The following is an 11,138-nucleotide window of genomic DNA, read 5'->3' on the forward strand; positions in this document are numbered from 1 at the left end:
GATTGTTGCTGTTGGCCGCTTTCTTTGCTCCGGGGAAGGGCAGTGGTGCAACTCAACATTTGATGTACATGTCTCCTTAAAGGCTAGAGTAAAAAATACATGAATGGAGTCATAACTGAAATTTGAAACTGCACACGTCCTGTCTGCAGTGGTGCCGCAGCGAGGCGGACGTGCTGCGGGCCGCGGCCGCGCACCAGGAGCTGCTCGCCGCCAGCGCGGCCGCGTCCCGCCACGCCAACGGCGTGCTGCTGCCCATGGTGGCCGGCTACCTGTCCGTGTCGCTGTTCGGCACCTACAACCTGGCGGCGGGCAACCTCGACCCCTACACCACCGTCGTCGTCCCCGCCTCGCTCATCTTCTTCTTCTTCATCGCCGTGATCGGCGAGGGCCTGGACTCGTCGCTGCAGCGCGTGGCCGAGCAGGCGGCGCTGGTGGACGTGTGCTGGCTGGGGGCTGCCCGCGGCGGCGAGCACCTCGGCGGCGAGCACCTCGGCGGCGAGCGCCTCGGCGGCGAGCACCTCGGCGGCGAGCACCTCGGCGGCGAGCACCTCGGCGGCGAGCACCTCGACGGGGTGCCGGCGCGCGCCGCCCCCGCGCTCGTGCTCATGTCGCGCTGCGGCTGGCGCCTGTGCGACACCTCCTCGCTCCGCATCGCCTGGCTCGGCCCGCTGCGGCTGTCCTCCTTCGTGCGCGTCATGCGCCGCTGGTACTCGGCGCTGCAGATGATGCGCAACGTGCGCTCCTGAGCGAGCTGCCAGCTGGCCGATACCCAAACATTCGCAGAAAATCAAAAGATTTGTCAGTGATGCCGAATTTGATCTGTAGCGAACGCCCCTGAGCCCGGTCTTGCTGGTGCTTTAAAGCAGCGTACAGTTCATCGCGCCCGTGTGTGTGGGAGGGGGGGAGGTCACCCTGCGAAACCACGGACGCATACCAGCACTAGCTCGGGGCGCAGGGGATGGTCCGGTCACGGACTGACGTCCCACCCGAGTTACGGGTGATGTGGAGTTCATGTGGACTTCCGAACGCCTCAACCCTTTCTTGAACTTGTATGTGTGAACAGATCATACACGATCAGTCGACAGTCGGAATGAAGCAGCAGTGTTCATCTCCGTGACCTTTGCAGTTCGTTATCACAGAGGAAAAGGTTGTACGTAAAATTACCTAAATTTGGGTACGGGAGCGAATGTCAAGGTTGCACGACAATCGTCTGGAGGTTTTCACCTCCACACCCATACTTTAGGTATTTCAATGAGAGGGTTTTGGTTGGTGGTTTGGTTGGTGGTCAACGTAACAAGATTGTTGAGAGACGTTCTGTTTCTGCCACCCATGATACGATTTGAGACTGAGACCTATGTTTTTTGCCGTGTGGCAATGGTGACGGTCAGTAGGTCAGCTATCAGCTATCTTTTGTGTGTCCTGCCAGGATCTTCAACTTGTCCTCTTCATCGTCATACTTTTGTAATAAAGATCAGCACTTATCTCGAACATCTGTGGTGGTGATGGTCGCACAGAGCTGATATTTCAACAAGATGGGGTGAATGATGTCAGCAAGAAGGCATTTTATTCGCAATACAGGCGCGGAATTTTAAGAATTGTTATGTGCACCGAATAACATGAAAAACAAATTGTTTGGAAGTTGGAAAGTGTTTCCCAGCGGCAGCTCAATGCAACGCGCAGTGGCACCCCGAACCGAGTTGCATAGCTTGCATGCATAGCTTAAGGGAAATTTCACTTTACCCCTCAAAACGGCTGGCTAAGAAATTCGGGGACTGCGACGCGGATTTGCATGCTACATTCACGTGAGATAGGATTGGCATGCTGTCTCTAACCGATAAGCAACATGCAGCTAATCCATGTCTGTAAGCAGAAGGCCACGGGGGGGGGACACAGCACCATTGACTGTCGTCTTCGCCTCTGTGAGAGAGTCTCGGTGCCCCCGACACGGAGTATGCTCGTCGTATGGGTGTTATTGACTCTCGGGCAGTGAGGGTGTTCGGTCGCGAGCGCGGACAAGAAGAAGACAGCGCTCCGGGCGGTGCGGCCGACGCGCCCGCAGCATGGAGGCGGACACTACGGGCAGCGTACAGGTAGGTCATGTCATGGTCATAATGCTCAGGCCTCGAAAGACCTCTTAGCTGTGGCCGAGCGGGTGGAACTTGCATCTATGCGGGCAGGCGGGCTTGCCTAAACCGCGGCTCACCGTGGCGCCTTAAGGTCATGCGGTCATCCCCTATACCTGTAAATGTTAATTTTTTCCAACGATTCCAGCTACTAGAGTATGCTATTTTTCGATGAAGCCATTTCACCCCAAGCAGCATGCTCACCTCGACTCCCGTTTTTCCACCTCTGTGCTGCCTAACTCTGAGAATTGTAACCTGTGCCCGCTTAACTTGATACCATCGTGTCGTCACAGGGGGGGCGAGGCCAGCAGGGCTACCCCGGCGGCAAAGACGAGCTCACTTCCAAAGGGAAGGCGACGGCAGAGCTGGAGGCCGCCGCCGACACCAGCCAAAAGGAGCTGCGGTACCCCCGGGCGGTGTTCCTGGTCATCCTGAACGAGTTCTGCGAGCGGTTCTCATTCTATGGCCTCCGAGGTAAGATCTCCGCAGGAGATCGCCGTCGATTCGATCGACACAGGTACTCACTTGCGTCCTCTTGACGACAGCGGTGCTCGTCCTCTTCCTCAAGGACAAGTTGGGCCTGACCGAGGACAACTCCACGGTCGTGTTCCACTCCTTCAACATGGTTTGCTATCTCTTCCCGGTCTTCGGTGGCATCGTGTCGGACTCGTATCTCGGAAAGTTTAGGTACGGGCAAGAGCAGAGCCCCAGCAAGATTCCATTCTCTCATTTGCGTCATTTTAGCGAGACACTAACTCTGTTCTTCTTGTTCCAGGACCATTCTAATCTTGTCCCTCGTGTACTCGGTAGGCAATGTGATGCTGTCCCTGGCGTCGTGGCGAACACTCGGCTTGCCTGGTTTGTACGTTCGGTCACCCTCCGCCCCGTCACGAGCGTACTCGACGTGTCCGGATGGTGACGCCGGTCTTTGTTCGGCAGGGCGACGACGTGCGTGGGGCTGTTCCTGATCGGCGTGGGCACGGGCGGGATCAAGCCGTGCGTGTCCTCGTTCGGCGGCGACCAGTTCGTGCTGCCGCAGCAGCAGCGCCAGCTGGAGCAGTTCTTCAGCATCTTCTACTTCATCATCAACGCGGGCGGCTCGCTCGCCATCCTGGTCACGCCCATGATGCGCGTCCGGCCGTGCCTGGGCGAGGACACCTGCTACCCGCTGTGCTTCGGCACGCCCGCGCTGCTCATGGTCTTCTTCTGCAGCGTGTTCGTGGCGGGCCGGCCGCTGTACGCCATGAAGGACCCCGAGGGCAACGTGCTGCTGCGGGTGGCGCGGTGCGTGGGCGGCGCGGGCTGGCGGCGCCTGCGCCACGGCCCCCGCCCGGACGGCGGGCACTGGCTGGACGCCGCGGTGCCGCGCTGGGGGGACGCCCTAGTGGCCGACGTCAAGGTGCTGCTCAGCCTCCTCGTCATGGCCGTGCCGCTGCCCGTCTTCTGGGCGCTCTTCGACATGCAAGGCTCGCGCTGGACGTTCCAGGTAGGCGCGGTTGTTTAGGGGTCCGCTACGGCAAAGTGTGTGCCAAAACGTCTTCGAAACGGCGATGATTTTGCGTTGTTGTGGTAACATTTTTGACATAGTGGACTCTCGCTAACTGTCACCGCAACAGGTAGCGAGGGTACTGTGCGTTTGCTGCTGCACTGAGAATTTTTTTTCCTGACGGGCACTAGACGGTTGTTTAGTGCGTCCTACTTTGTTCCTGGCACAATAAATTTAGTTCCCGCCACTAAAATTACTGTGCGTGGCAACAACATTTTAAAGCTCGGCAACAAAACTTTGGTGCCCAGGCACAACTGTATAGTGCGTCAAAAACTTTCGGTCTCGGAACAAAATGTTTTGTGCTCATGACCAAAAAAAAAAATTCTCAGTGTGTCGTACTCCGTTCTCCCCACTCCTCCGCCACCGGTAGAGGAGTCGGGCGAACCGCCGCCGGAGCAGGCAGTTAGCCCGCATGAAACGCGCTATTTTTCTATAACTGACCCCCCCCCCCCCCCCGGGCCTGGTCGGTCAGTTGTTCCCACTAACGCGATGCACCCGCAGGCGCGGCAGCTGGACGGCCAGGTGGGCAGCTGGCTGGTGCAGCCGGACCAGATCGGGCTGTCGGGCGGGGTGATGGTGCTCATCATGCTGCCCATGTTCGAGGCGTGGCTCCATCCGTGGCTGGCGCGCTTCGGCGTGCTCGTCACCCCACTGCAGAGGATGAGCGTCGGCGGCCTCATGGCGGCGGCAGCCTACGTGTGCGCCGCCGTCCTGGAGATGCAGGTCCAGCAGCAGGGCGCGGGCCAGGTGGGTGAACCTGCTGAGCGCGGGCGGGCCTCTCTTCTCAGCGCGTGTTTCATTGGTCGCAAATTATTATTCGAGATAAATCAATTGCAGATACACATATTCTGGCAACTACCGCAGTACTTCTTCATCGCCCTAGCCGACATCTGGTTCGCGATCGCAGTGCTGGAGTTTGGCTACAAAGAGGTGTGCCTATGCCTAACAATCTTGCCCTACGCGTTCGCACGTCTGCCCGCAGTGCATGCCTGACTACCCGCTTCACTTCCAGGCTCCCGTCAGCATGAAGTCCTCCATCACGGCCCTCTTCCTGCTGACGACCGCCGTCGGGGACATCATCGTCATCGTCATCACGTCGTCGGAGGTTTTCTCAGACCGGGTAAGTGTTGTGTGGGGTGCGTGTGCGTACGCGCGCGCGCGCGCGCGTGTGTGTGTGTGTGTGTGTGTGTGAGAGAGAGAGAGGGAGAGAGAGAGTAAGTGAGAGCGTGACGCTCTCTTGTTAAGCCCGAGACTTTACACTACCAGCGATCAGCAGCAGCGCGGCCGCTAGGCTGGCAGCCAGCAGGCCTGGGGGGCACGATGGGTTGCCCACCCGCTCGGCAGCAGGGGCGCGCGCCGCTGCGTTTCTGCTCGGGAGCCCCCCCCCCCCCCCCCCCCCTCTCCCCCTTATTAACGCCCCCCCCCTCCCCGCACTGTTGCAGGTCGTCGAGTTCTTCACCTACGCCAGCCTGATGGCGGTCGTCATGTGTGTGTTCATGTTCCTGGCCTGGCGGTACAAGTACGTGGGCCAGCCCAACAGGCCGGTGAAGGGCGCCGACGACGATGGGGTTAGGAAGGACGCCGCGGTAACAAAAACAGACACTCGTGATCCACAGAAGAACAGATGAAAAAGAAACAGCAGCGTAATGTAAGGAGTCAGAGTCTCTGTGCGGCCACGGCCTGGTGGCCCTGGTGGCCCTGCTGGCCCTGGTGGCCGCGCCGTGGTCGCCGTGGTGGCCGCGCCCCCGTCGCCCTGGTGGACGCGCCGCCAGCCGCTACGGACACGGGGCAGGCTGACACGTCTGCGTGCTCGGGTAGCAGATCTCGCAGCGCACAGAGTACGTCCCGGGCAGGCACTCGTACGCCGCGAACAGCCCGCTGCTATCTAGAACACACAGCAAATTTGCGGCGCGTATTTTTTGTTTTATTTTAGTTTTTGCGCGCTGTTTATGAGTTTGTATGTGATTTGGCGTGAGGGCAGACTCACGGTATGGGTCGTTGTCTTTAAAGCTGAACAGCCTGTTGGCGATCACATCCTTGTCACAGGCGCACTCCCTCATGGTGGACGTGATGGAGTGCACGTAGCCAAACTCGTCGCAGAAGTCAATAATGATGTTTGGCCTGCAAAGCAGAATTGTAAATGTGTGTACGTATACGCATAACGATAACGTAATACTATCCATCTAACGATTAAACCATTATTTATAACCCGCCCTTCTGCTTTAAAAAAACATTAAAGCGGGCGTATGCAACCGCTCTCGTGTCCGTCTGACTGACTGTCTCTGTCTGTCTGTCGTCTGTGTAAATGGGAGGAGATGAGCTAAAGGTCTACAAATTTCAGGGTATCTTAGGGGTCACTCCTGTACAACAAACGACTGGTGCAAATCCTGGCCTAAGGGGGTGGAACGGGGTAGCAAAGAAATAGGAGGAGTTGGTCCACAAAGTAGGATTTTTTTATGGTGCCCTAAGGGGTAACACGTGAATCTAGGTTCTTTAGGGGTAAATTTTTTTCCGTTTTGCTCTATTTTGCACCGTCTGCGGGCGCTAGAGTGGTTGTTTCGACGAACATACGGTGAAAACGACCACGCTGTACATAAAGACGTACAAGGGGGCGTCAAATCGTAAAATGACAGAGGCAGGCCAAAGACCGAAGGCCGCACGCCCGGAAGCCTTACTTTAGTCCAATATGTATGGTGACTTAAAGGTCGGGCCACGACAGGCCAGGCCCCCCGACCCCTGCCGAACGGAGTTGCCTGCGGAGCGAACACCCAGAGAACCATTTAGTTGATACAAATTCAGTTCCTAAAACCGACTAAAATTCAGTAACCCCATTTTTAACTAGGTATGGTCGCACCAATCAAATTAAGTCAGCTCGTCTAAATTATTTCGTCACCACGGATAAATTTTGGTCTCCGGAGCTATAATTTTGTCGGTTTTGAATTTCGTTCCCTGGACTAATCATCGATCATCTGGGTGAAGTGCAGCTGGCAACTTCCATTAGCGGAAGGGCGGGCTTGTTTTCGCTACCACTCGCCACATTTCTTCAATCAGCTCACGAAACGCTCGTCTGTTTAGCAAACCGTCGATAAGGACAAGAGTCGGTGCTGCCTTAATCCTATCAACAGCCTGACTCGCAGGCTGCCGGTGGGACGGGCTCGGGCAGATAAAGTGGGGGGTATATTCCCTGCGTTCCACCCACAGGCACGGCTGCGCGATATCCAGGTTTTTATATCGATATAGGATATCGATAACGAACATCGACCCGATAGATCAACCCAACAGTGCGAGGAAAAACACCAAGAGTAGGCTATAGCAAAATAATAATACATTGCAAATTTTCGTGGTATTGAGGGGTATCGGCGATATCCGTCGAGGCCTCTATACGCCGATATCAGTCCCAAGAGCATATTAAGGCTTCGTTATCGAGATTATATTTTTTAGTCCCCAAGTCCCCAAGACTGCCTCTACTAGAAGGTGAAGTGGCCCCCCCCCCCCCCTCCCCATCCTAACCATCTTCCATATATTGGATTTCGATATCGAAACCCCAGGATGTCGCCCTGCCCTACTTGTAGGGTGGAGAGGCCTGGCGGCCCAGCACCGTCCCGTTGTGCCCGCTGTGCTCCTCGTGCGCCTCCGCGGACGCGGACGCCGGAGTGGACGCCGGGGTGGACGCCAGGGTGGCCGCGCCCGCCGCCAGCGCCATCCTGGAGGCTCCTATTCGGCCTCCCAGCCCCTGCGGACAGGAGAAATTCAAACGCTGTGCGTCGCCTAGGAGTGGCCGTGGGAGAGGACGCGATAGTGTTTAGTCCTTCCGTACCACCGTGGAGGGCAACACGAAGCTGGTGTTGAAGGGCTCTGCCTCGGCCAGCGCGGCGGGCGCGGCGGGCGCGGCAGAGCTGTGTTCGTGCTCGGCCGACCGCTTCGCCCTGCCGGGGCTCACGTTGCCGTCGAGCCCTGCAACGAGGTCGGCAAGAGGGGGTTGTAGTTAGTACTTTCCGATTTTAGACCGTTAGCAAAACCTTCTCATCGTCTCCCATGTATAGCACCAGAGCGCTCGTTTTTGTTTTCGGAATTTTTTTTTTCAGAAACATCGGAATATTTAAAAAAAAATGGAAACAGATAAAACCTGTCAAGAATAATTGAAGGGATTCTTTTAATATTTTTAAAAAAATCCTAAAAAATACTTGTTTGGGAAAATCTAAATCCCTCGCCGATTGCGCGGGGTCGCTCGCACTTACCGCCCGCCGTCCTGCCCTCCGGGACCACGCACTCCCACCGATGCCGGCCCTTGTGCATGACGCAGGTGCACAGCCAGGGCGCCTGCACAGCGTACGTCCGCTGCCCCGGCAGGCACAGCTCGGGGAAGTGCCCTGCCTGTTTCTTCGCGTCCGTGGGACCGTCCTCCTTGCTGCTGTCTATGATGAGGCGCCCGCTGGCTGCGCATCCACACACGGAAAACAATTAGACTGTTGAGTTCAAAGTGCGCCAACCTCACCCCTTCGGTTGGAGTTCATTATGAAATACGCGCCATCGGAATTCATTCATATTCATATCAATTCCGTCGCGGATTCCAATGAAAGTGGGTCACAAGTTCACCGACGTCTTTCATCGGAACTCACGCCGTCGTAGCTTATAGAAGTTTCAACGAGAAAAAAAAAATACACCGCAAAGGAGCCCTTTTTTCCCCCTCTTCTGACACACAGAAGGTCGGGGTCAGCGCCCGCTCGCGGTCGGGTAGGCTCGACGCACGGTGGTGCTGCGCGGCGGGTCAGCAGCGTCAGCCCCCTCACCTCGGCTCCGCGACTCACCCGAGGAGAGGTGCGCCTTGCAGAACTTGTTGATGTTGATGCGGCGCCCGCTGCGGTCGCACAGCAGCGTGTCCTTGGCCTCGTAGACCCACTGCTTCCCCAGCTCATAGCAGGGCTCGTCAAACACCTCGCCCAGCGCCGCCCCTGCACAGGCCGAGACCAGGGGTGAGTCAGGTGAGGAGAGCGGCGCGCGGAGGAGGTCGCAGCAGGGCTCTAGCGGCGGTCCCGCTGGAGGCCGCGTCGTCGCGGGCCGCGCTAGACGCCCCCGACCTCGGCGTCGTCCTGGGGCTCGTCCCCATGGCCGCACGCACGACAACCGGTACCTGCCAGAGCGAGGAGGAAGCAGTGCAGCCGACTCATGTCGCGCCGCGCACAGCCTGGACGGAACGCGGCGCGCCCCCGCCCCAGTACGACACGCGCTATAAACTGGACGGGCGGCCCGGCGATAGCGGCCAGCGCCCCGGCGGCGCCCGCGGGGGCAACCCAGCGCGCGGGCCAGCCTAGCGCACAGTGTGCGAGGGCTAGCGAGGCGCGCTCAACAACGGTCAGCGTTCGCTTTTATTGGAAACATTTTCAACAACAGCAACAACAAAATTACACTTGGCAACGTGGACGGTGGGCCTGCCATCGCGCGTCCTTCCCCTGGCGTCAGTGGCCCGCACCGTTGCACCCCGTCGTCGTCGTCGTCGTCGTCGTCGTCGTCGTCGTCGTCGTCGTCGTCGTCGTCGTCGTCGTCGTCGTCGTCGTCGTCGTCGTCGTCTACCTCAGGGGTCTCAAACTCGAGCTATCCGCCGAGCCTCGTCTGCATAGGCCACACGCATTACAAGCTCTTCGGCAAGAAGAGTGAGAGAGATAGATGTAGTGGTGCCTCAACGACTGACCCGTGCCCGGCCGCAACTGCTGTCGCCGCCGGCTTGCTTTGCTCGGCGCTCGGTCGCCGGCCAGTGTGTCTGTCTTTGTCACTCCCAATGGCGCCTCAATGAGTGAGACAAAGACAGACACACACACTGGGCTAGCGAGCGAGCGGCGTGTGTCGAGCGACAGACGACGGCGGCTGGGTCCAGCTCAGCTTCGAGCAACCCGAGCGCGGCTCTCGGAGGCTCGGATCGGCTCGGATCCACCCGAACGCAAGAGGTGCGCGGCTCTCGGCGAGCCGCGCTACCGGGCTAGGCGAGCCGCGCTTGGCTCGCGAGCCGCGAGTTTGAGACCCCTGGTCTACCTCATCCGAAGCACGGTGGAGTAGAGCGAGTAGGAGTGTCGCATGATCTGAGAGAGGGGCGGGCAAGTGAGTCGGCTCTTTCTGTGTGAAATACAATGAACCGCTTTTGGAAAAAAAAAATCGTTCAAACCATAAAAATGTTTCTACCAAATATTTTTGCTTTTCTTTGTAAGTAATAATAAATGTCTGCGGCGGAACAAAATTTTTTAGATTTGAATGGGTTTTTGATAGCTTTATAACACCGAAACTTGAAAATATCTGTAGATCTACGAACGAAACTACCGACTACAAAATGTCTTTGTTTGATAACAAACTAAGGCTTCATCACTCACGTCCTGGAACAGTTGTAGCGTGAGGTTGGTGAGGCGGCCCGCTGTGAGGAACAGGGGTCTCTGCGCGCGCAGGACGATCAAGTGTAGGATGCGTCCCAGCCGCGTATCCTTCCCGGACAGCGACGGGTGGAAGGACGAGTAGGTCGCCGAGGACAGCCGTGCTGACTAGGGGCGCGGGTTCAAGTGGTGTCAAGTGTCAAAGGTATATCACAATTCTTAGCAGTGACAAATGTTACCCTTCTTACCGCTTTAGCCACGAGGTCCCCGGAATAGCAGAAGGTGAACAGCTGAGTGAATGTAAACATCACGTAGACGATGCCGAAGGCGACGTCCTGCGGTAGCACCTCCTGCGTCTGTGGAGCCCAGGCAGAACATTGAATGTCACGTAGCAAGTGCCAGGCGGGGTGGGGTGGGACAACTCACCTTGTTCAGCATGCGAAAGAGCGGAGTGCCCAGGCCGAAGAGGACGTAGAACATCTGGCACAGGGCGACGGTGCAGAACATGGACTCGGAAGCGCTGTGCAGCCTGAAAGGACGGAGAGGTAGAACTGTGCGAACCGGGGCTTTTCAGTTCAATTCGAATCGAACCTTATAAAATTTTCTCCGATCAATTCTTTTGGTACACACCAATCTACAGGGTGGTCCACAGACCCCTTCCTTTATTTTGCTTATACTGTACCCCCTGCAGGCGTGCGGGCGGGCTTGCCTACCGTCGCTCACTACGGTGCCTTATGGCCCCGTGCGAGTATGCAACCCGGTCGCACGCCTGCATCCGGTACAGTATAAGCAAAATAAAGGAAGGGGTCTGTGGACCACCCTGTATACGTTTTATTTGCCTTTGTAAAAAATATGCAGTATTTGAAACAGTAACATCAAAATATCAGCCGGCAGTTGATATGCCTCCAACCATCAGAATTCTGTGACGGAGTATGCCCGATCCTTTCGTGACCAGTGAATCGATTCAGAGCAGATTCGATTCGATTTTGAACCATTATTCGCACAACACTTACAAGGAGTACCGGGTGTTGCATAAAAGACACAGGTGCGGGCGGGTTTGCCTACCCAAGGGGCTATGGCGCCTCACGGGCAGAGCGGGTAGGCAAACCCGCT

The 11,138-nt window shown here is 57.1% G+C and overlaps 3 protein-coding genes across 4 annotated transcripts in view; 1 reads left to right on the forward strand and 2 right to left on the reverse strand.

The window, feature by feature from the left end:
* The first annotated feature begins 1,921 nt into the window (after window positions 1-1,921).
* Window positions 1,922-5,883, forward strand: LOC113203478 (peptide transporter family 1-like). 2 transcript variants are annotated; one of them, XM_052263811.1, is made up of 9 exons: window positions 1,922-2,090; window positions 2,417-2,597; window positions 2,669-2,810; window positions 2,899-2,985; window positions 3,063-3,609; window positions 4,171-4,416; window positions 4,507-4,599; window positions 4,682-4,789; window positions 5,112-5,883. In XM_052263811.1, exons 1-9 carry the CDS (start codon window positions 2,061-2,063, stop codon window positions 5,295-5,297), a joined length of 1,620 nt encoding a protein of 539 aa, XP_052119771.1. In that variant the 5' UTR covers window positions 1,922-2,060; the 3' UTR covers window positions 5,298-5,883. The 2 variants fall into 2 exon arrangements, with proteins under 2 accessions (XP_052119771.1, XP_052119772.1); XM_052263812.1 differs by lacking the exons at window positions 1,922-2,090; window positions 2,669-2,810 and having other exon boundaries at window positions 2,449-2,597; window positions 2,899-2,981.
* LOC113210461 (uncharacterized) lies at window positions 5,257-8,960 on the reverse strand. The gene is made up of 7 exons (XM_026428477.2): window positions 8,801-8,960; window positions 8,478-8,621; window positions 7,908-8,105; window positions 7,487-7,623; window positions 7,236-7,402; window positions 5,657-5,790; window positions 5,257-5,554 (listed from the first exon to the last, which is right to left on the reverse strand). The coding sequence occupies exons 1-7, from the start codon at window positions 8,835-8,837 to the stop codon at window positions 5,445-5,447; spliced, it is 927 nt and encodes a 308-aa protein (XP_026284262.1). The 5' UTR covers window positions 8,838-8,960; the 3' UTR covers window positions 5,257-5,444.
* Window positions 8,961-9,974: 1,014 nt separating this feature from the next.
* LOC127748823 (uncharacterized) overlaps window positions 9,975-11,138 on the reverse strand; it is a 12,651-nt gene continuing 11,487 nt past the window's right edge. The window contains exons 6-8 of the mRNA XM_052263837.1: window positions 10,452-10,554; window positions 10,274-10,381; window positions 9,975-10,193 (exon numbers count right to left, since the gene is read on the reverse strand). Of these exons, the coding sequence (XP_052119797.1) occupies window positions 9,975-10,193; window positions 10,274-10,381; window positions 10,452-10,554 (430 nt within the window). The remainder of the gene's footprint in view (window positions 10,194-10,273; window positions 10,382-10,451; window positions 10,555-11,138) is intronic.

Source organism: Frankliniella occidentalis, unplaced genomic scaffold (assembly GCF_000697945.3).
Source record: "Frankliniella occidentalis isolate FOCC.00 unplaced genomic scaffold, Focc_3.1 Scaffold14, whole genome shotgun sequence".
NCBI classification, from domain to species: Eukaryota; Metazoa; Arthropoda; class Insecta; order Thysanoptera; family Thripidae; genus Frankliniella; species Frankliniella occidentalis.